This window comes from Mastomys coucha, unplaced genomic scaffold, assembly GCF_008632895.1.
Source record: "Mastomys coucha isolate ucsf_1 unplaced genomic scaffold, UCSF_Mcou_1 pScaffold20, whole genome shotgun sequence".
NCBI lineage: Eukaryota > Metazoa > Chordata > Mammalia > Rodentia > Muridae > Mastomys > Mastomys coucha.
In genome coordinates this window covers 58298979-58323508 of record NW_022196903.1, presented here as the reverse complement: position 1 = coordinate 58323508, position 24530 = coordinate 58298979, and the positions used below count along the sequence as shown (strand labels likewise).

Here is a 24530-nt window from a genome sequence, read left to right as displayed (position 1 = left end):
CCAGAATCCCTCATCCCGCGGAACAAGAAACCCCGGTCCGTGGTAGTCAACTTAATGTTTCCAATCTTTAGTATGAATTCCTCTTCTCTTTCTTTTTTGCTTCTCACACATTTGCCTTTATTGTAAAAACAAGTGGGAACAATTAGCAATGGTAAAATTAATTTTATAAAAGCAGGGGCTTGGTGAGCTGCCTGTTGGGTGCCCTTCGGAACTCATAAGTAGATGCTAACTCCAAGAAAGAGAAAGAAGACTTCAAAGTTCATGAAGACTGAGGCCACCAAGGAGATGAAGAGCTCTTTGTAAATACCACATGTGTACTTATTAGAAGTAACCTTGTAAACAAAGAACCCGACAGTGAAGAACGTGCTAATGGCTAGAAGTACCACACTCGGGTGGGAAGACAGCCAGTTTCACTGGGCTAGCATACCTACTCATGCTCTTGAGCTCCATTTTGGCCCATACAGAAGAAACTACTGGTACAGCACCAGAAGAACACGTTGGCAGGAGCCACATTGCATGACTGCAGAGAAAAGGGTAACTTGCAGGAGTTAGCTCTCCTCTTCCACAACGTATTCCAGAGATAAAACTCAGGTTATCAGGCTTGTGGGTAAGGCATTCAGACATCTCACTAGCCTACAGAATCTTTCCTGCAAGATTGAAGGCACAAAGCTTTATGCCAGCACTTGGGATGCAAAAGTAGGTAGAACTCTTTAGGTTAGAGACCAACATGGTCTGCATAGTGAATTCCAGTCCAACCATGGCTAGCTATATCATATTCCTCTGTTACAAAAAGCTTTTATTCTCATCCCACCTCAAAATATCTCCTAAATACGTGCGAATTCTTGCTTATTGTCTCACTTCTAGAAGTGAATTTCTAGAAGGTATCGTGTATTCTTGTGATTACTCTATGGAAAATTCTAACCCCAGCAAGTTTTAAACATCCAATCACTCTTTTACTTCTTTTTCAGTCTTCCCAGTTGGTAAGCTATGGCTGTGCAGGGCCAGGTCCTCCTCTTCAGGGAGCAGCTTCCACTGTGTGACTTAATGCATTTATAGGAAACAAGCATAAAAGCCATAAATCAGAGGACTTGCACTTAGTTTGCTGCGGCCCTTCCTTGCTCACCTTTTTGACTTTGTAATTTATCTTCTTCCTGCTCTATCATTAATGAGCTTTTGACATGCATAATCAGAGGATTCTGCCCTCAGGAAGTTGTCTAGGATGCTCAAGAGGTCAACACTGTAAGCAAATAAGCTCTTTAAACAACATTCTTTGTTATCTCAGCCAGGTTTAACCTGATCTTTTTGTTGTTTGTTTTAAGATTCCAGTGCTCTTGAGTTGTTTTTTTCATCTATCTTCTGATTAACCTTGAAAGTAGAAGTTGGCAAAAACATTCTGGTTGGGCATGATGAATGGTTATTACCTTTCTGTACCCATGGTTGTATTTGTAAATCTCGTAGTGATACAGACGATTCTAGACAATATAAGCTAACGGATCATTGATAAAGCAAACACTGACTGTCAGAACTGCTGCTCAAGGATCTTAAAAATACTGAGTATGTTACTTTGGATTTTATTCTATACACATAATATAGAAATATCATGGGCAACGAATAGAGAAGAAAACAAGAAGAAAAAGGAAAGAAAAGTTAAAAGTGGGAGAAGCAAAGCTTGAGAAACATTTATCCCTAAATTTAAATAACAAATTAAATAATACACTTCTAAGTAGACCAAAGTATCTTGTTCCATTGTGGCTGAGAAAAATTGGGGGGAAAGGCATTAAGAAAATGATTACTCATGTGCAGCAGCATGAAGGATCCCATTTTTTGCATCCATTCTGTTAGCCTCTGTCTTTTCATTGCAGAATTGAGTCTATTGATGTTGAGAGATATTAATAACCAGGAATTGTTAATTCCTGTTATTTTGCTGAAGATGGTGATTTTGTGTGTTTGTGTGTGTGTTTGTGTGTTTGTGCTCCTTTATTGATATGAGGTTATTTATTTCCTGTGGTTTCTTGAGTGTAGTTAGCCTCCTTGGGTTGACATTTTCCTTCAAGTACTTTCCATAAGGCTGGATTTATAGATAGATAATGTTTAAGATTGGTTTTGTTATAATATATTTATTTTCTCCTTCTATGGTGATTGAAAATTTTTCCATGTATAGTAGTCTGGGTTGATATTGGTGGTCTCTTGGAGTCTACAAGACATCTACCAAGGTCTTTCTAGCTTTTAGATTCTCTGATGAGAAGTAGGTTGTGATTTGGATAAGTCTTCTGTTACTTGTTACAAGGTCTTTTTCTCTTACAACTTTTAATATTCTGTATTTGTTCTGTACATGTGTTTTTATTATGTGGTGAGAGAATTTGCTGTTTTGATCCAATCAATTTGGTGTTTTGCAATCTTTGTGTATGTATATAGGTATATTTGTCTTTAGATTTGGGGAATTTTTTTTTCTGTGATTTTGATGAAAATATTTTTTTGATCTTGTAGCTGGGAATCTTCTTCTTTTATTCCTATTATTCTTGTTTGGTCTTTTCATACTGTCCCAGATTTCTTGGATGTTTTGCATCATGAACTATTAAGATTTAGCATTTTCTTTGACCAGTGTTTCTATTTCTTCAAACATATCCTCTATGTTTAAGATTCTCTCTTCCATGTCCTGTATTCTGTTCTTGCTTCTGTAGTTTCTTTTCTCTTTCTTAGGTTTTTCATCTCCAGTCTGTGTTTTCTTTATTGAGTCTACATCCATTATCAATTCTAGGACAGTTTTATTCACTTCATTCATGTATTTGATTGTACTTTCCTGTATTTCTTTATGGGACTTATTAATTTCCTCTTTAAAGACCTCTATCATCTTTATAATACTGGATTTAAGGTCATGTTCTTGTGCTTTGGCTGTTAGCATATCCAGGGCTGTCTGTAGCAGGATATCAGGACATATTGCCCTGCCTCTTGTCTATTGTATTCTTACACTGTCCTTTAACCATCTGGTTGTTCCTGTTATTGGCTGGATATCCTTGATGCCAGGACTCTGAGATCCATCTGACAACCATCAGAATGTCTAACATTAAAAAAAAATCTCAGTGGTAGCACATGCTAGTGAAAATGTGGATCAAGGAGAATACAAATCCATTGCCAAATTCAATTTGAGGTTTCTCAGAAAAAGGGAAAAATTTCAACCTCAAGACCCATCAATACCACTCCTGGGCATGTACGCAAAAGATACCCCACAATATAACTCTTACTCATTCATGTTCATATCAGCTTTATTTGTAATAGCCAGAAACTGAAAACAACATAGATGTCCCTCAACTGAAGAATGGATAAAGAAAATGTGGTACATCTATATAATAGAATACTACTTAGCTATTAAAAGCAAAGATATCATGAAATTTGCTGGAAAATGTATGGAACTAGAAACTATTGTCCTGAGTGAGATAACACAGACTCAGAAAGACATGCATGGTATGTACTCACTTATAAGTGGACATTAACCACAAAGTACAGAATAACCATGCTACAATCCACAGACCCAAAGAACTAAGTAATAAGGAGAGCCTAAAAGAGGAGGCTTGAATATCACTCAGAAGAAATAAAATAAGCATGAGAGGTGTGTGGAGAGAGAGAACTGGTTGGGAAAAGGGGCGAGGAGGAGAACAGTGAAGAGGATCAGCTGCAGGGAGAAATGGAGTGGAAGAGATCTGGAAGAGAGAACTGGTAGGGAGCATCTCTGATACTAGCCTGAGACCCAGAATAGGGAGATTCCCAGGAGTTTATAGGGTGACCCTAGCTAAGATTCCTAGCAACTGGGGAATATAGGCACTGAAGTGGTCACCTCTTATAGCCAGATGGGACTTCCAGTGGAGAGAGGGGGATATCAGCCCACCAATAAAACCTTCAACCCAAAATTTGTCTTGCCTACAAGATGTGCAGGGACAAAGGTGGAGCATAGATTATAGTAAGGGCCAACCCCTGACACTATTAATAATACTCTGCTATGCTTACAGACAGTAGCCCAGCATAAATGTTTCCTGAGAGGGTTCGTCCAGCAGCTGATGGAAACAGATGAAGCGACCCACAGCCAAACATCAGGTGGAGCTAGGGGAATTATATGGAAGAGTGGGGAATGGGATTAGGAGGGCTGATGTTCAAAGACACCAAAGGAAGAGTTACAGAGTCAACTAGGGGCTCACAGAGACTGAACCACCAACAAATAGCATACAAGGATTGAACCTAGGGTGTTCTACATATTTGTCATTGATGAGCAAGCAGCTTGATCTTTAAATGGGTCCCTTAGCAATTTGAGCAGGAGCTGTCTCTGACTTTGTTCCTGTCATTGGATCCCCTTCATTTAGTTGGACTGTCCAGTCCAGATTCAGTGGGAGAAGATGCAATTAATGTCCCAGGGCAGGGTAGTGCCCAAGCAGTGATTCCCTTTCCCTAAGGAGAGGGGAGGGGATAATGAGTTGGGGATTTGTGAGGAGAGGAGGGATTGGGGCTGCAGCCAGGATCAAAAAGGAATAAGTAGATTAATAAATTAATAAAAGAAGAAAAGAATATGATTACTCAGATTGACTATACTTTTGGGTTGTTTATGAGCTTAAAAATCCTCAGCAGGAAGAAAACATTGCATTTCCTTTAGTGATTGTGCTGGATAGTTTAAGACCAACTTGATATAGCTAAAGTCATCTGAGAGGAGGGAGGCATTGAGTTAATGCCACCATAGGTTTGGGTTATAGGAAAGCCTGTTAGGCATGTTCTTAATGAGTGATAGTTGTGGGAGGGCCCAGCATATTGTGGGTGGGACCATCACTGAGCTGATGGTCCTGGTTTCCATAAGAAAGCAGTCTGAGCAAACCATAAGGACCAAAGACAGTAAGTAGCACTCCTCCATGGCCTGTGCATCAGCTTCTCCCTCCAGGTTCCTTCCCTGTTTGGGCTCAGTAACCTGAATTAAGACAGTGATGTATAGACAAATATCATCAGAAATGATGTGATAGTTCCAAAATAGGCACAAATGTCTGTAAGGGGAGGTTCTGATGCTAACCCTGTTCCCCAATTGGATTCTTGATTTGTCAGTAAAGGAGGGAGGCAACTGCTGGGCAGAAGATATTGGTGAGACTTTCAGGTTCCAGGAGGAAAAGAGAGACACAAAGCAAGGGTTTTTCTGCCATGCTTTGGAAGAAGAAGGATGTAACAATCATGTGAGGCCTTCAGGGAAGCTAAGGCCCGTGGCCTCTGTTACACGCAGGCAGGTGGCCAAGGATGTTTGGCAAGGGCTAGGTGGAACAAGCCACTAAATTTAGGGTGGGGGAAGAGACAGAGATAATAAATTGGTAAGGGCACGCCTTTGTAGGCTGGAGTTATCGGTGCCCAGAAATTGGGCCTAGTCGGCAATTTATAAAATAACAAAACTGTCTGTGTATCCTTTAACCCGGGATTCTAGGGTTTCTGGTGGGAGCTGGTAGGGAGCTCCTCCCTGGAGCAAAGACAGGTAGAAAAGGAAGCCGGATTTGAACACAGAGCTAAGCAGGTAAAACAAAAAGAAAGCCGGGTGTGGACAGAGGGTGGGTCCAGTCCCAGGCAGAGATGGTAGCTTTAAAAAACTACACTCAGTAAAGGTCAGCTAATTTGTATGAAATGTTTAGAAAATTTTGAAGCAGCATATAACATTTTCTTGCATACATTTACATTAGAACATACTTATAGCTATATTATTCATAGTAAAAACTTATAGCTTAATAGATGATATTGTCCATGCCTTAAAGGAAGCAAGTATAACTCATTCATTAAGGATAAATACTCCTGTCCTTTCTAGTTTTCTTTCTAAACTATGTATGCATTTTGCTTGTCTCATATAGATATATATTTTAAAGTGGCTTGCTCAAAAAATGAGCATTTGAACAAAATTAAAATGTGCTGTTACCTGCTTTATAAGACAAATGAACTAAACTTTGAACATTCATTGGTGAATTCTGAGAGTATTTTAAAGGGTATAAATGATATTTGCTTATGTTTGTTCACACATACACACACACACACATACACACACACACACACACACACACACACACACACGCTCTATCTAATACTTGTGAATATGGACAGGAAAAGTCAATGTCCTCTGAGTTCCTCAATACAACTCCTCCCTATGTTTTGAAACTGGGTCTCTCAATTAATCTAGAACTTTCTGAGGTTAATCCATTAATTGGCTATCAATCCCTACTGTTTTTTTTTAATGTGAATGCTGAGGATCTGAACTCAGGTCTTCTTCATTGCATGGTATGTACCTTACCCACTGTGCAACTTTTGAAAAGTACCATGACAAAAGTCTGCTTATTTGTAAAAATTGCATTTTATATTTCAAGTTGTGTTCATGCATATCATATTTTCCTCCTTCAGATATGTACATATTCAATGATATATTATTGTTTTTCCACAGAAAGCCAATATGTTCTTTTACTCTAAGGATTTATATTTTTGAAAGATTGCAAATAAAATAACCTATATTTCATCTTGCCTATGGCATGAACCATCTTTCTCTTTTTAGGATTCCTCTTTATCATTGCTTCCTGTAATCTCCTAATAACTTCTCAGTGCCCTGAAGACCTGCCACTTGTACCTGACTGCATGGATGTAGAGGCTGTAGCCTGACCCATGTGTGTTCTACGGAGGAGTATGAGCCTCTACACTGATGCCCATATATGTTCTGTCCTCATCAGTAGAGTTCTATAATGGCTCTTTCCTTGAAAGTCCGAGGGCATCTGGAGTTATCAATACCTTGCTTAGGACACTATAAGAATACCTTATCCCAGTAGAGAATATGCTGTTTTAGTTAAGTGACAGTTGTAGGCTCTCTTCCATGATCCATGACTTCACCAAGGCAGCTGGCCACGTTTTCTGCGCTAAGCATGATTTCTTTCTTGTTGAGCAGGTCCTAAGTCCAATCAAATAGTTATTCATTATGGCCAGGGTATTTGTGCTACTACTGAGTTGTTAAGTATATGATTCCATGCTGGTCTTAGGGGTTCACAATCATCATAGCTGGGTAGGAGTTTTGGTTGCTTCTCTCCTTTGGAAGCTTGCATTATGGTTTCTCCATTGGAAGCTTGCATTATAGCTTCTAAACCATGTAAAACATTCATTATTTCACTTTCCTAGGACTCCCTGCCATCCTTTTCTTGGCTTGGACCTCCTCTTCTTAAACAATACTCTATGTTAAGTATAGTCTTCAGTCACAAATTCTCAGAGCAGCTGGCATCTCTCCTTACACAGAACTGATCACACTTGTAATTATTTTTGATATTTCTATTTTCCTCCCTTATTCTGTGATCTAAAAAGTATAATACATGGCAGCATTTAATCAATACTTAGTGAATGAAAATATTTTACATTTGGAAACTGGAGGCATTTTGGTATTTTTGGCAACCAAATAACTCTTTGTCAAACATCAATACATTTAAACACACACCTTTTAACTATCAACCAATATGAGATAATATACTGTTACTTACAGAAACCTCTGGTACACTAGCATTTTCTAGTTTCTTTTTAAATAAAAATTAAAAATAATTACCACAAGGATTTAAGAAATTGAACAATTAAGCCAATGAGACACTACTTGAGCCAGAGAATTTTTGTTAACTTATATAGAGTACATATAAACTGGCTAGTGATTTTTATTTATAATCATGAATTTTCAATAAACATTTTTCATTTGCTCTTTTGTTTTTAAACAAAGCTGTAATTGTTTCTTTCTAAAACTCAGGTATGATTTTATCTGAAATAGATTTTCATATTTTATTGATCCATTAAGTAAGTTCCTTTTTGTCATCTTCTTTCCAGATCAGATAATTCTCTTCATGTGTTCTATGCATTTGGAAAATTAATCAACCTTTATCATTGTATATATGATTGATTCCAGTAGCAGTGTCAGCGAGAGTGTCTCACCATCTGGAACATCTTCCTTACAGCTCTCATAGCAAAGCCTGTTACTTTTTAGGTCTCTTTTGAGATGCCATAAGGTCCCTCCAAGTCTTTCTAATTATTTTCTATTTTAAGCCAAGTCCCAATGGAACCAGCTCTGTGATGGAAATTTGATTGTACATAGAATGTTTGCTTAAAGTACTGTGGAGAAACCATATGAAAGAGACTAGAAGAAGCAAGACTGCATCAAACAAGAGGTAAAACTGAAAAGCCAGCAAATGTGATCCAGGATCATTTGTATGTATCTCAAGATTAAGAATTAAGATTTAGTTTGATAGTTGTAGCAGAATTGTCCCTCTCCAATTAATTTAAATATTAATACAACAAGAAGCTGTGATTGGACAGGGAAAAGGGAGGCAGAACTAAGAGTTTCAGAGACAGGGAATGACCCAGGAGAAGAGGGAGGAGGAAGATGGAGGACAAACAGGACAATTCAGATTCTGCATGGCTTTAAATAGCTACAGACAGCTATAATATCATATAGGGGTAGAATAATTTGGATAACTTGTCTAATCTAGGTGGGCAGCTTGTATCATTATCAATTGGCTCTGAAAATATTGTGTGGGCATCTTGTGAACTGAGAATTTACTGATATACAAATCTGATTGATTAATTATAAGTTTCTAGAGTTTAGATTTACTGGGTTACTGGAATTTGGGACCACTAACCACAGAGGGTGGATGGCTGACAAGGTACAGGCAGCTCTGAGGCAGGAGAACCAGAGCTGGAAAAACCACAGCAGAGGCTAGCCTAGAGACAGCGGGACTGTGGGCAGAGAGTAGTTGGGTATAGCACAGGAACTTGCCATTCTTTTTATTTCCCACAACAGATAGTAACCATTTGTTACAGAATTCTCTCAGGAAATGGGGAAAGCAGCAAAACAAAACCTGTAAAGAAATTCAGCTCCACTGCTGTGTGCTTTGGCAGACATATTTAGCGAGAATCTTGGTTTCTTTGAAAAACACAGACATATTATAAGCATATGCTTTCATTTGAATCCCAGATGTGGGATACAGATTGTCCACAGCAGCTGACTATGACTTACCTAGTGCTCTAGTAAGATTGCGATTTTAACAGCTGCAGATAGTCTCTGCATGTGTGTGAATTCTAGAGACTCTTCCGAGGGTATGTAAATGCTAAGGCCCCAAGAGGCTTTGTTGTTGCTATTGGTGGATTGTTGCTTGTTTGCTGTTGGTTGTGGTTCATTAAGTAACCACGCACAAAGAAGAAACAACCAGAAGGATACATTAAATATCATGACAGGAAAAATCAAACATGCCTCAAGGAATGTGATACCCCTAATCGGCAGGAAGTAATCTAATGATAACTATGTCTTCTTTCCTCTCTATCCTTTTTTCTTTCCTATCTAGTGTTAGGGGTTGATGGGATAGAAGAAAAATACTCAAAAAGTAGCCAAAAACCCGGCAACAAGCATGACATGTCCTTCCCATAAAGCTTGCTTGAGTGTGAACTGTAACACAACATACTCTTCTCTATGAGTTTACAATATCCTTTCCGATGTGTCTGGTACCACATCACAGGTCTTAGAAGACAAGCTTGGGTATAGTCAATATTCAGTACTTGACTGTAAGCTTTTGAGTAATACTATAAAAGACTTTGTGCTATGAATTCCATAATATAGATATGTTTTCCATATGTTTTATAAACATCTGCTTGAAGGAGAGATACATTTTTTGCAATTATTTCAATATTAAGAACCTTAACGCTATATCTAATCTAGGATAAAAGTCCTATAGACACTGGTAAAGTTTTCTGCCTCACAGTAGAGAGCAGCAGAAGGTTCAAAACCCAGAGTGTGGTTTAATCAGATCCAAAATAAGAACCACAAGTACCCAAGATTTCACAGCTCCTGGTAAAGGTTACAGACACAAGCAAAAGGACTGAACTGACCCAGCATGTGAAAGATGCACAGTCATATTATGGGAGTTACCAACCAGCTGTGTAGGGAGCTGAAAATCCACAGAGGGTGCCATAGTTGTCTTAGAGTAAGACCACAGACAGGAGGAGTCACACAACTTCCAGCCCAAGCTACAGACCCATGCAAGAGACTTGAGTTTACAAACAACAGTATCTGACTCTCCAAACAGGACTAAGGATAGAGCTTTGGATTCTACATATAAATTCTGTGACATAAAGTGATAGCTCTATGGTCCTATGAGTTAGTAATATCTTGAACATTGTAACCACCTCCATTGAAAGGAGGAATATTTTTAACAAGATAAACCTGAGAAGTAGCTGAAAGAGTCAGATGTAGATATTTGCACCCAATCAATGGGCAGAAGCTACTGCCCCCTGAGGTTGAATTAGGGAAAAGCTGGAAGAAGCTGAGGTGGAGGGAGACCCTGTAGGAGAATGAGCCGTCTCAATTAACCTGGACCCCTCAAACACTGGACCACCAACGAGGCAGCATATACCAGCTGATATGAGGTCCCCAAAACATATACAGCCGAGGATTCCCAGGTCTGGACCCAGTCACAGAAGATGCACTTAACCCTCAAGAGACTGGAGGCCACAGGGAGTTTAGAGGTCTGTTTGGGGGGAGGAGTGGGGACATCATCATGGAGACAGGGAGCTGGGGAGGAGGTATGGGATGTGGAACAGTAGGAGGTTTGACAGAGTGGGTGGAGAATAAAATCTGGAGTGTAAAAAAATAATAATTAAATACAAAAAAAGAAAGCAAAAATTTCTTTCAAAAAACTAACTCTAGATGCTCAAGTTGGAACTTAAAAACAAAAACAAAATGGAAAAAAAATCAAAATAATATGCTGTTCCAGGATAGTATTAGTTCCACACTAATGACTCCCAGAGAGAATGATTTAGACAAAATTCCAAAAACAAAGAATTTAAAGGTGTAAGCATAACTATGTTGAAACAACTCAAGGACAATAAAGCTTCACTCCAATCTCACAAAAATGATCTAAATGATGAGGTCAATCCAATATATGAAGATAGAATTCAATAAAGAGATTTATGAAAAAAACTAAATTGAATTGAAGCAGGAAATGAAACACTCAATATAAGCCAAATAAAAAGCTCAGTGGAAAGCTTCACCAATATGCAAAACAGATTATCCAGAAGATATGGCAGAGTAATTGGGCTACTCAGTAAAAATCGATGATAAATTAAATGTGTGTGTGTGTGTGTGTGTGTGTGTGTGTTTACAGAACACAAGAGAGCTTAGAGATACAATGAAATTAGCAAAACATCTAATTACGGGCATAGATGTTATTGTGAATATTCTCTTTATGCCATATGACCCAGCTGCACTATCCCTGTTTTACCCATAGGCTTATATCCGCCTACAGAGAAACTTACACATTTATGTTCATAGCTGCTCTACTCACAGTAGGTAGGAGATAGAATCAACCTAGACAGATATCTATCAACAGAAGAATGGATGAGGAAAACGTGGTACATATACACAATGGACTACTACTCAGAGGAAAAGAAAAATGAAATTTGCAGTTGAATAGATGAAATAAAAAAAAAGACAGTGTTGCATATTTTCTCTCATAGGTATGTTCTATGTTTGTTTAACTTGAGGCACAATTAAAAGTCAGACTCCAGTGTTTGATAGAGAATATACTTCAAGCGAGGAACAATAGTTGATTAAAACAATTAAAAATGTAGAGGTATATAACACTAGAGACACAAAAGCATATCAAGAAATGTTGTGGCTCATAGGGGAAATCATAGAATAAAGGTGAGAGCTAGTTCAAGGAGGGGCATATGAGAAGTCATAGGTTTAAGGCATGATTGGATGACTAGTTGCATGCATGTGGCATGAAAGAGGTGGGTAGGGGGTTTCAGAGGTTACAGGGTTAAATTTGGATAAGGGTGTGAGCATAAGGGAGGAGAGAATAGTGTGTGAGCATTTTAGCTAGAGCCAAGAAAGCAAGCTTTGTGGAAAGATGCTAATTAACATGATAATTTCTAAAAAAAAAAAAAAAAACAACAAAAAACAACAACAACAACAACAAAAAACCCTGTAGGGTTTAAATAGAATTACCAGGCATGAGTTCACAAAGCCCCTATATGGCACTGGGTAGTAAGTGAAAATCACAATGCCAGGCACAGTGTATCTATCTATTAGTTATATGGGGCAAGAAGGCCACAGAAATCACCTAAAACATAACAGGCTGTTGGTTACCTACCATACCCACATGGAAAGACATATTGCTGAGAATTCCACATGTTTTTGTTTCAGGACATTGAGATATCAATTTAAAACAAAATTTCAAACTTCCTTCTGAATGGCTACATTTTTATAGTGCTGAAGCTTTTCTATGTGTGCTGGGGGAAGAGAAAAGAAATTAAAAGTCTCACCCAGTGCTGGACTCTTCAGGCTACTGTCAGGTGGGATCGCCCTACTGGTACACTACTACCATGGTTGCTATGGAGTAGCAAATCATTTTATTCTTACTTTTTACCTGTTCCATAAGAGACTATTTCATGAAGTCTACTGTAATTCTGGTCGGAAACCCATGGCTACAGAGGTCCTAGATCGCAGTATGCTGCTATTACTCCTTTGCTGTATTGTTGTCAAGTTACCTTCTAAACATTTATCTTTATGCCCATAACACGGGTTGCTCTTAATCAGAGAAGGTCTTGAACTTAGGTCAGAATTTTATATTTTTGAGGGTGGTCCCACTTGTTTGTTTTCTTATGTATATGATCATATTTATTATATCCATGTATGAAAATCCTAAAAATAAAAATATAATGAAATTAAAAGATACTAGGCAAACAAACATTTAAACTAAAAAAAAAAATAAAGAATATTTATACTTGTCAAGAGTAAGCACAAGCTACCATTTAAAGACTAAGGATTGTATAGATAAACATAAGTTATCCTCTTTGCATGGGCATGGCATAGCTGTGCTATCTTCCGGAGAGCTGATACATTCTGCCCTGTCTACAATAATTTATACACATTATAAAAAGATCCTTTCAGATGTGGTTCTTCAGTCTGTTGTCTGTCTATGGATATCTTCTTCTACCTTTTATATCTGGTCAGCATCTAATGATTTTACATATTTAATTAAACATATTTGAAAAGCTCATTATCTATTATGAAACATCAATAAATTCAGTTATATCACATGCTTGCTTCTTCCTAAATGCCAACATTGCAACTGCAACTAAATGCAAATTAAAAACAGTCATGATAAAGACTGTAAGAACAGTCATGGAAATTTAGATACAGTCTTTACAATAATATAAATTGCTATTCCAGTCATTTTAAGGTGTAGGTGTTTTCTTAACCAAATGAGTTTGGCCAGGGTATTCCAAGCATTACTATGAGCAAGGAAAAGAGTGAATGAATAAATAACATAATTTTAGCCAAGGAACACGGTATTTAGAACTAATAATCTATGCAGTCTTAGTAAATCTATACCGTCATTTACGTCTTCTGAAATATAATTTTCTACAGCTTAAAATTGAGGAATCTAGGTTAGAAGTAATTAAATAAGTATTTAATAAGTTAGAATAATATGATCAAATAGGTTAATTATATGTTATTTTATCTCACTACTCCAAAATTGGGTTATTAGTAAAAAGTTGGAATTTTAAGATTAAAAAACTAGAATCTTCTGTACTATAAATTAAAAAAACTATCTTTTCAAATAATAATCTTCATATACCTAATTCTTGTAAATATTTTGTATGTAAGATAATGTCATATAAATTATATCTTTGAAGTGTATTTGGAAATGTATTAAGATGTTTTAAGAAAGATAAAATGATAACAAAGTGATTTTATTTGCAAATAATATCTACTTGCATTTGAAAAGCACAAGAGAAGTATAAGAAGGTGTTTTTAAAGTTTTTAGATCAATCAAAAAAATAAATATCAATAACTTCCTTATCTGAAATATATATCCCATTCATAATAATATGTGTGTACACATACATACAGCAATTCACATACAGAGCACACACATATACATGTACACACATAGAAACATATATACATATACAAACAATATATATATATATACAACACATAAATGAAACACATACACATAACACAATATAATACACATATGTAAAAATAATATATACACATAAATAGACACACATATAATATACATAGTATGCATACACAAAGCACATATGCACATGCACTTAAATACAGATACTTATATAGGATATTAATAGCATATTTTAGGACCAAGTGCAGTGGAAAAATGGAAGACAAATCTAAATCTTTCAGGATAATCGAAAAAGAGGCAGTATAGATGATAGAAGCTAAATATTTAAAATTACAATTTTTTTAAAGATCCTATACAAAAATAGTGTATACCACAATGATATGGGGTGCTACTACTATAGATTCCTAGTTTAGGGGAGAAAAGGATTTCTTCCTTTACTTCCTACTTGTTGAACATCTGTTTTGCTTGTAGTACTATATTACCACTTCCCATAGCACATTTCAAAGCTAAAACAGGATGAGAACAGTAACCTTCCATTGCACTCGGCACTTATACTACAGTTGTCAGCTGCATCATATTCCAAAGCCTTTGTTTCATCCTGGTATTAGAAATACAATTAATTCATAGCCTAAAATTCATTCTTGTTCTTTTCTACACTCTGTATGATTTGTATAAAATGAACCAATATTGTATATCTATATATAGTGTGCATAGATGTGCTGTGTTTACATGAATATAAATTCAAATGTTGTCATTAGAACATGAACACCACAAAAAACAATTCAGAAATTTGTGATGTATGGAAACTGCCTTTCTCGCTAGGCTTTGCCTTTCCTTTGGTTCCACATATCGATAGGCTGCTAGGAAAGTCAATTCTACACCAGCATATTTAATGCTAATGGGGGAATGTCTCCAACTACCATGGGTGACAACGTTCTTCAGCCCTAATTCTCAGCCTCTAAACAAGCTTACCGAATCCCTGGGCTTTGTCCACCTCTGACAGCCCTGCCAATACCGCTCTTCTCTCTTGAGTTGCTATGTGAGTCCAACACACTCTCACAGTGCTTAGTTGTGTGCAGTCTCATCATTCTCAACGTTTGAGTAGAGTGACCCAAAACACTTCTACTGGGAGGGGGAAAAGATACAATTGGGGAAAATTAACTACATTCTCTTAAGGTCAATTGAAACCAATGATTCTCAACCCATGGATCAGGACAATATGGGAGACACATATCAGATATCCTCCATATCAGATATTTACATTGTGATCCATAACAGTAGCAAAATTACATTTGTGAACTAGCAGTGGAATAATTTTATGGTTGGGGTGAAGAACATGAAGAACTATATTAAAGGGTTATAACATTAGGAGGATTGAGAACTACTAATTCAAATGTAATGTAAAAATGCAATGTGGCATCATGTCATTATAATTCAGACTAAGTTTTCCAGACTTGGGATTTATACATTTCTTTTGAATATGAGGTACATATCTGCAGGGTATTATGCAATAGCCATTTAAGATAGCATTTTATTTTTTTTTTTTTTTTTTTTTTTTTTTTTTTTTTTTTTGTTTTGGTTTTTGGTTTTTGGTTTTTCGAGACAGGGTTTCTCTGTGTAGCTCTGGCTGTCCTGGAACTCACTCTGTAGACCAGGCTGGTCTCGAACTCAGAAATCCGCCTGCCTCTGCCTCCCAAGTGCTAGGATTAAGGGCGTGTGCCACCACCACCCTGCTAAGATAGTGTTTTATAATTATTATATTAAATGATTACTTCAAATATAAAAGTACAATATCAAATCGTTTCATATATCAAACTGGTACTTATGAAACATCCATATGTTATAGTGTCTCTTTCCTTCGAACTATAGTTTCATTGAATAAGTATTCCCTAAGTAACCCCCTAGGCCACTGTTCTCTTTTGAGAGAAAGCTTTCAGAAAACAGACAGATGCAGGTTCCTGTGTCCAATCCAAATCAGGCATTAATAAATTGGCAGATCAGACTCATGTTCAACAACCTCCCTTGGATTCACACCTGCCAGATCTCTACAGAGATAGTGCCGGGAGATTTTGGCAACACCTTAATTTCTATTTGTTTTATTCATTCTCCATTGAAAAAAATGTTCCTCTGCCAGTGTGTTCAACATATCTCATTCTTAAATACTTTGGTTGTTAGCCTAAATTTTTAGCAAAGTGATTCTTCATAAAACAGAAAGAGTACCAACATCAACATCAGTCTATTATCCACTTAAAAATCACTTCTCTTCATTTCCTGTTCTTTAGGCATCCATTTTACATTCAATGTGAATTTTTTTCTAGACATTTCACTGTCTTTTTTAAATGTGTGCATATTTCAAGTGACTAGCCATTTTTCTTTTTGTTTCAGGAAAGAAAGGCAAATGTATGAGGCAAAAAAAAAAGCATGTGTGGTAAACAACATAAACCTTCTCACTGCTGTCTCCTGTGTAAAGGGTACAAGAGAAAATTGTTTGTTTTATTAATCATTTCATTTTACATCAAAGAAGCTGTGCAAGACAAACGAAGTATGTCACCAAGGACGACATGACAAAGAGGCTAATCAACTGCAGAGTGCTTATACCACTGAGAAGAGACAAATGGCATAAGTGTCTTCTGGGGATGGAGCAGGTAGCTAAGCAGTCAGGTCACCCTGGCATGCCACACACTGCCAGTGAAGAAGTATACAATTGCCACCCAAAACAGTTCACATTACAGTAACGTGTTAACTGTTTATAAATCGTGTTTATAATAGAAGATAAATGTTCTCACATCCAATGGCTTATCTTGTATTATTCAAATGAGGAACCGTGAAGCCTATTGCGAGTGGTTCCAGCTGATGGTGTGGTCGATAAATTAAAAGACAAAGGAACAACATTTTGTACCTTGTAACATGCCCCATAAAACCTTTGTTTCTTTACCCTAAAGGCACAACCATGGCAATTTAAATTTCACACCCTCCAGTTCTCTCCTTGCATAATTTACCTTATAAATAAGGCCTCCTCCCTTTTCTATATATCTTTGTCTTTTATAAATATTACATTCCTCCGTTTTCCTGTCCAGGCTTGTGGACATTGTCAGTGAAAGAGAAAACAAACTTGTAAAAGATAACTAGCCACACACCCTCTTGCCTTCTCACCCAGCTTTGCGTGCCAATGCAGAGCAGAGCCCTGCTGCCCATGGGAAGTTACCTTCTTGATGGTCTCCAGCATGGACCGCCCTCCTTGCCAGGGCTTGGAGTTCTTCCTGATACACGACAAGCTTGCCATGCTGTGCCATTTACGGTCCTCCAGCTTCTTATGGAAGGCATTCGCAAGCAGAAGCACCGTGTCGTAGATGTAAAGGTTAGAAATCTGGAAAGACATTAGACAGGAGTCATCAGGCCCTCCTCTCTAGCCATCCACATGGAGTGAAGACAGCTTGGCAGCTCTCTCCTGCCATTCATGCATGCTTCCCTGAGTTGCTTACTAGGCTGGATGTTCTTCTTTTCATTCCTTAGCTAGTTTTATCACTGAGAACAAGGTCTATGTGATTGTATACCTCAATTGCTTTTCTGGCTTATTTGGGTATGAAAGAGAAGATTATAAGAAAGAGAGTAGCTTTGACAGAGGCAAGGCTACTACTGTTAGTGTCAGTCCTCAGAAAAATCACCTGGCCCTTATTTCTCTCTGAAGAGGTAGACATCCTAAGACACTCAAATTGAAAGGGACACTGAGTAATAAAGTTTCTTAGTACGTCAAGTTTCCGCGTTTTGGTTACTCATATGGATTCAACTATCAACACTGCTTCAAATCTTATCTTATATGAATGTCACAGGATCCAAAGTAGGAAGCAGTCACTTTTGTGTACCTTTAGAGAACTTTGTAATGAGGAAGGACAGTTATCAGATGTTATCATATAAACATCAGAATGACTAGGTGTATACAAAGAGCTGTGGAGATACACAGACTCCATGATCGACTGTCAAGACAAATGCCACAACCAGCCAGTCGCCTGTGCACGTGTGCTTATGGTAACTTTTTGTCTAAAGTAACCATGCTTTCTACAATGGGAGCTAACTGAATTACTGCTGCATTTTCCCCCAAGGTCTATTGCAATCCTTAAATAACTCTTGCTAGGATAACCATCCAAGCTATCGCTTATTACCAATGTTGACTGGTTTTTAAGAGGAGATTAGAATTTATCCAGGATGCACGACCACAAACAGAGGTGAGAGGTCAGCAAAAGCCACCAAATGTCATTTATTGTGTCTCAGAAGGAAAACTTAAAATAAAGCTGAGCAAGGGAGGTAGTGATAGAAACTCATTTTCACCTTGAAGCACTCAGGCTTTCTTAGGTTTTCAAGTGTCACATTTTCACAGTTTTTCCTGCAAACCAAGGAGAGGCTATGCAGATTGTCAGTGATTGTAATTAATCAAGAAGGAAATTCACAACATCGTCTCTGCATATTACAGAATGCTGCCATGATCCAGCCACTGGAATAATAAGAGTTTGATGCTATGCACAGCCGTTAGACAGAGTGTCCCAACAATACCTTGTGGGTTTCATTTCACAGTTCAGGGAATCTTTAATCATCTGGGATTGTTAGGCATCATTTTAAGTGTAAATTTATAGAAAAGGCACACTAGTAGATGTGGGAATTGCTTTGAAGGGGCATTGAAGACACTTAGGTATGCCATAAGACTGAAGTAATTCTTATATGGAAATATCCCTGCTGGCTGTTGTTACTATCACCCAACACAGGTAACTGTTGAAGGAACTAGGTTAGAATGGAAGAAACCTACTATGAATGAAGTGTGAACTCTGAAGCTAAAAGTAGCCTGTGAATTCATGTCAGGATGAGAGTGCAAGGATCCAATAGAAAAATGAAAAGACACATGAAAGATGAACGGGTCAGACCTGATAACCCACAGAAATCTTTCAACTGAATTCTCAAAATAACATGAATGATGTGCCTTGCTCAGCCTCTCTTGAACCTCACCCCTGCTTCCCACCTGTCCTGGACCACTCCTCACTCCTGCTTCCCACCTGTCCTGGACCACTCTTCTCACCTGCCTCCAAGGCTGTCCTGGAACACTCCTTACACCTACTTCACAGCCTGTCTTAAACTACTCATCACGTCTGCTTCTGAGTCTACTCTGGACCACTCCTTACACCTGCTTCCCACCTGTCCTGGACCACTCTTCTCACCTGCCTCCCAGGCTGTTCTGGAACACTCTTCACACCTGCTTCCCACCTGTTCTGGACCACTCCTCACTCCTGCTTCCCACCTGTCCTGGACCACTCCTCACTCCTGCTTCCCACCTGTCCTGGACCACTCTTCTCACCTGTCTCCCAGGCTGTTCTGGAACACTCTTCACACCTGCTTCCCACCTGTCCTGGACCACTCCTCACTCCTGCTTCCCACCTGTCCTGGACCACTCTTCTCACCTGCCTCCCAGGCTGTTCTGGAACACTCCTTACACTAGTTTCCTCCACCTTCATCCATATTTTGACCCTCCCTTTGCTTTGTGTGAGATCTCTGGATAGAATCCTTCTGTGTGCTTTTTTTTTCTCTCCAATTAGCTAACTTTTGTCATGTTCTGTTCAAATGTTATACTGTAGGAGAATACTTCTGATAATCCTTCTTTCTGCCTGATGACCTAGGCAGTCCTTTAAAGAGTAATTTACTTCATGAAAGTTTCATAGAGGAACGTACTACATACCTGGTTCCACTAATGCTTCACTCTCTTTTATCTCTTCCTACCTTGACCACCCACCTGCTTACTGTTCCCAATTGCCTATCCCATTTCATGCATTTTGCTTCTTTGATCCACTGTGTTTAAACAGGACCACTTTCCAGTACACTGGATCCTTTCTGTGGCTCCAAGAACACTCAGTTCAACCCTCCACTGAAAATCACTGTACTGTTAAGGCTTTTAAAAGTTCTGAATGAAGATGCATTCTGTATGTCCTTGTTTTTCTTTGTTTGTTTGTTTGATGTGTTTTTGTCTTCTTCTTACTTTTTAAAAATCCTCTTGACTTACCAAATAATCTGGAACATACTTGGGATTAAATACACAATTCCCAAAAGAAGTCAAAGAGTGGGACAAATTGAGAGAGGAATGTCAAGTTGAAAGGTGATTATGACAGAAATTAAGACATAAGGAATTTGGGTGTTCTTTGTTCATACCTGACCATTCAGAATCTTTTTCTTCATACCTAAGATGTGTTTTCTGAGCCCTTCTGCTCACTGTAATGGCAAATGTTTTTTGAGCCTGACACATGAGAGATGTTTTCAATTCCTGCCTACTTCCCTCCATTTGTCCACATTGCAAATAGCCTGGTCAGAAAGCTATGCTGACTCTTTTCTGAGCTGTTAGTTCTCCTACTCTACTACTTCTTCCTCAAGCAGGTTCTCATTCTCCTTTGAGGTTCATGTTTGCTCATCTCCTTTTCAACACCATCTAGTGACTTTATGGTCACTGCCCTCATGAGGTCTTTGACTCCTCCCTCACAGTGATGCCAAGCCATCTGTCTCAGTATGTAAAAAGCTGGTTTCAAGTTTTATGCACACTTTCATCCCTTACACATGAACGACTGTCTGAAAATCTGAACATAATCTTGTCTCTTACAATCTTGCACTTGAGAATCCATTCTCCCATAACTGATCCATGTTCCTGTTCTCCCACTTGTTCTCTGACACCAGTAAACCTCCAAGAACCATCTGCCGCTTGCCCTGTAATACCCTGTACCCTGCTGATCACCACCAGGTACAGTTTCTAGGCTGCCTGCCACACTAGACCTCTTCCTTTGTCTGTCTCCCAGTTCTCCTTTCTATAAAAAGTTTAGTAACTAGAACTGACACATTCATGCAGATGTGAGCTGCCTAAGAGATAGGAGTGAGAAACGGTCTCTCTCTTGATCTTGGCAAAGTGCTTCTGACACAGAGTCCAGGACTGTATTAAAGTGGTTCACAGCAGATTTGACTTGCACTGTGATCATATTGAATTTGCCTTCAAAGTAACGATTTTGAGCAGCTGTCAGACCAAGGCTCTTCCACCTAGATTTTATGTAATTGACTGTGGAACTACTTGATTTCTGTGGAATTTCAACCTTAAGGATTATTGCAAGTCAATACTAACAGTTCTGACCTTGATTATATAATGCTACATAATCTTTTCCCATATACGTTCATTCTTTTACAATTTTGATCAAGTGGAAATTGACACGTGAATAATTAGGCTGGAGGACAGAAGTTTGTGAATGATAATGTAGAGGTTATTTATCTAGGCATGGTGGAAGGTTATGGCTTTGTACTTCTCAAACTGACCTTAAAAGAAGAGCTGGTGCTAAGCAATACACATTAGAATGTATTCAGTGCCACAGAATGAATTTAAAGTACATTCTAGATATGTCAAATCTTGAGAGATTGGATTGACATATATAGGTGATTCAGTTTTCCTCAATAACTTAGAGGAAAATAATTTGGTTGACAGATTATTTGAAATATTTTAGTTTTATAAAATCGCTGATGTTATAAATTTAAAGTAACTACATAATAACATTTTTAGTATTTGAACTTTTTCCTATTGACAGAATGTATTGACATTTTATTCTTAAGATTGAGAATGCCTGCTGGGCAGTGGTGGTGCACGCCTTTAATCCCAGCACTTGGGAGGCAGAGGCAGGCGGATTTCTGAGTTCGAGGCCAGCCTGGTCTGCAGAGTGAGTTCCAGGACAGCCAGGGCTACACAGAAAAAATCTGTCTTGAAAAAAAAACAAAAAAGAAAAAAAAAGATTGAGAATGTCTAAGTGGCATCTACCTTGCTGGACTTTTCAACATCTTTCCTAAAGAGTTCTGAAGAACATTGCCAGATATTATATAAACTTAGTTTGTAATGAATAACACTGGTAGTCCTCAAATATAATAAACTGATTTAAAAAAAACTATTTGAAAAAGTTTAGTTTGACTTTGCTTGTTCTAAAACACCAGCTCAGTTCTCTTATATGAATTACTCAAAAACTTACTAATATATTTTATGACTTATATAAATATGAATAGTATTACAAACTACTATTATTAAATATACTAATATTAAAAGAACTGTTCTCTTTTGTCTTGAAGATTGTAGCAGTAAACCAGTCTCGGGGACCTTGATTCTGCCTCCCATGCTTTTCCTTTTTCTTTCTAAATTGCATTAGTGATATGGCGATCATATCTGCTAGTTCACTGATTGCTCTAGACAATTATTTAGCAAGCCTGGTTTAACCATGGATATATATACCCTTCAAATCTTCAAAGCAAAGCTGGGCATGGTAGCACAAGCCTTTAATCCTAAAAGGTGGGAGACAAAGGCAGATGGATCTCTGTGAGTTCAAGGTAAACTGAGTCTATAGAGTGAGTTCTAGGATAGCCAAGGCTACATAGAAAAACCATGTGTCAAAAACAAACAAACAAACAAACAAAAAACAAAAAACATCAAGAACAACAACAATAAACTTGAAACCCTAGTGTTTTCTAACCCACTGATTTACATTCTATAATGAGTTTGCTTGGACAAGGCCAGCTTTGTCCCTCTAAATTGCATTCATGGTCTTAACCCTACCAACAACCTAACACTTGATAGGTTTTCTTGGAAAAACTGGGGAGCCTTCTTTTTTCTTTCCAAGCTAACAAAGTCTCCGCATGCAGGAAGGGTTGCTTCCCTCAAACTCCACTGTTCATCCTGTCATTGGTACTTATGATACAACTTCAGCTAATCCTGGGTTATTTGCTTTTTGATTTCTAATTTAAGATTTATGAAACTTGTCTTCAGTGATCTCCAAACCTGTCTTGCCTTTCTTCATTCATTTAAGAGGCAATGACTAGGAGCCCACCGACAGGTCCACAGTTCCTCATCTTCTCTCAGCACATAAGTCCATGTTAAAATTCAATTTCTAGCAGTGGTGCACACCTGAGCCCCATTTACATACTTGCATTCATAGGCATTGCTCTTAACCGGGCACCCCAGAATGCTGTAATAAAAGTCTATCTGTGGTCCCACTCACCTGCTTTGCTTTACAGACCTGAGCTGAGCAGGCTTCCTTCCCTAAGGAACTTGCTACTTCTGAACTACCAGGCTGTGAGAACCCAGAATTTATTGCAGAGGGCCATTTGATTATGTTGCTTTCTCTAACTAGAGTGAGATAAAGCTTTAAACCTAAGAAGGGCTGAGTACCGAGTACTCTGCGTGTAGTGGAATACTTTAAATTCAAGAGCTCTGAACGCATTCTCTTAATTATGTAAATCTTACCATATAAAAAGTTTCTGTCAGTTCTCATTTTTGCATAGCAAATATTTAGTATAATCCTATCATACATAAGAGGTAAGTTAACGTGAAAGAAACAATTTCTAAAATAACCTTAACTGTTTTGATCTCATTCATTTGTAGATTTGAGCACAAAAGGAAGACATTATGAGGTGGGGTGTTGTGTCTGCAGAACTCCTCTTCATCCCCTAAGTATGGGTCGGGACACAGAGAGAAAATGCTTGTTGTGTGGTTATCTAAATCAACAGTTACACTGTTAAGCAAATGTACTTTGATGCTCTCTGCTTTCCACAAATGTCCGTCTTTGGTGTTCTTAAGTGTTGTTTATATTTCCTGATACTTCTTTTGATGGGAACAGATTTTAACATTTCATAATTTTCTAAGTTAAACTTACTTTATGTTCTTCTTATTTAGATTCCTGTCATTTTCATGTTATCATTATAATCAGTTATGATGTAAAGAATCCATCACAAACATAAAATTAAAAGCACCACTAACATTTAGACAAGCACGATAAGGCTTCAGTCTCTTACTTGGAAGATGCTAAAGCTAAACTCATTTAAAATCTAGTAAGGAGAAGCTATTTGAATATGAAACAACCTTGGAACCGTGGGATTAATACAAATAAATCTGAAGAAATGTTAGGATAAATGGCAATCTTCTAAGCAGCCCATGAGTGAAGGAGGCTGTGGAAATAGTTATCCAAGACTTTGTTTCATACAATTACCTCTTGAGATATTGTGGGGAACAAATTAGTCTTCTTAGAGTTGTATTTCCACATTATTAAAACAATTCTAGGGAATAAAATATTTTCTATGCTAAACTTTTTAAAAGATGACATTTCTGGAATATATTATATTTTTCTGGTTTGCAAAATTGATGGTGACTAATCTTTGCTGATACCTAATGGTCACCCTTTAAATCTCCTCAGATGCAGACATGCCACTCCTGCAGCACACACAGAGACTGCTGGGCCACGCATGTTTGTTTTGCAGAACAGCCCTCTACTGACTATGCATTTAGGTGAATGTGACTGATTCTTTCTTCCTCCTGCCTTTTGCAGGGCTGAAGAACCCATGGCCCCCTGCTGCTGGTGCCTGCTTTCCTTAATACCAGCTTCCAATGGACAGATTGAGATCTCCAGCGAAAGAGGAAAATAGGATTTTTCTTTTAAAAAAAGAAAGGAAAAGAAAAGAAAAGGAGAGGAAAGAAAGGAAAGGGAAGGAAAGGAAAGGGAAGGAAAGGGAAGGAAAGGAAAGGGAAGGAAAGAAAAGGAAAGGAAAGGA

At 37.9% G+C, this 24530-nt stretch overlaps 1 protein-coding gene and 1 pseudogene across 3 annotated transcripts in view; both read right to left on the bottom strand.

The window, feature by feature from the left end:
- Grid2 (glutamate ionotropic receptor delta type subunit 2) overlaps positions 1-24530 on the bottom strand; it is a 1405618-nt gene that overhangs the window by 574132 nt on the left and 806956 nt on the right. For all 3 annotated transcript variants that reach the window (XM_031382072.1, XM_031382070.1, XM_031382071.1), the window contains one exon: positions 17146-17307. In XM_031382072.1, the coding sequence (XP_031237932.1) occupies positions 17146-17307 (162 nt within the window). The remainder of the gene's footprint in view (positions 1-17145; positions 17308-24530) is intronic.
- Positions 213-450, bottom strand: LOC116099004 (annotated as a pseudogene).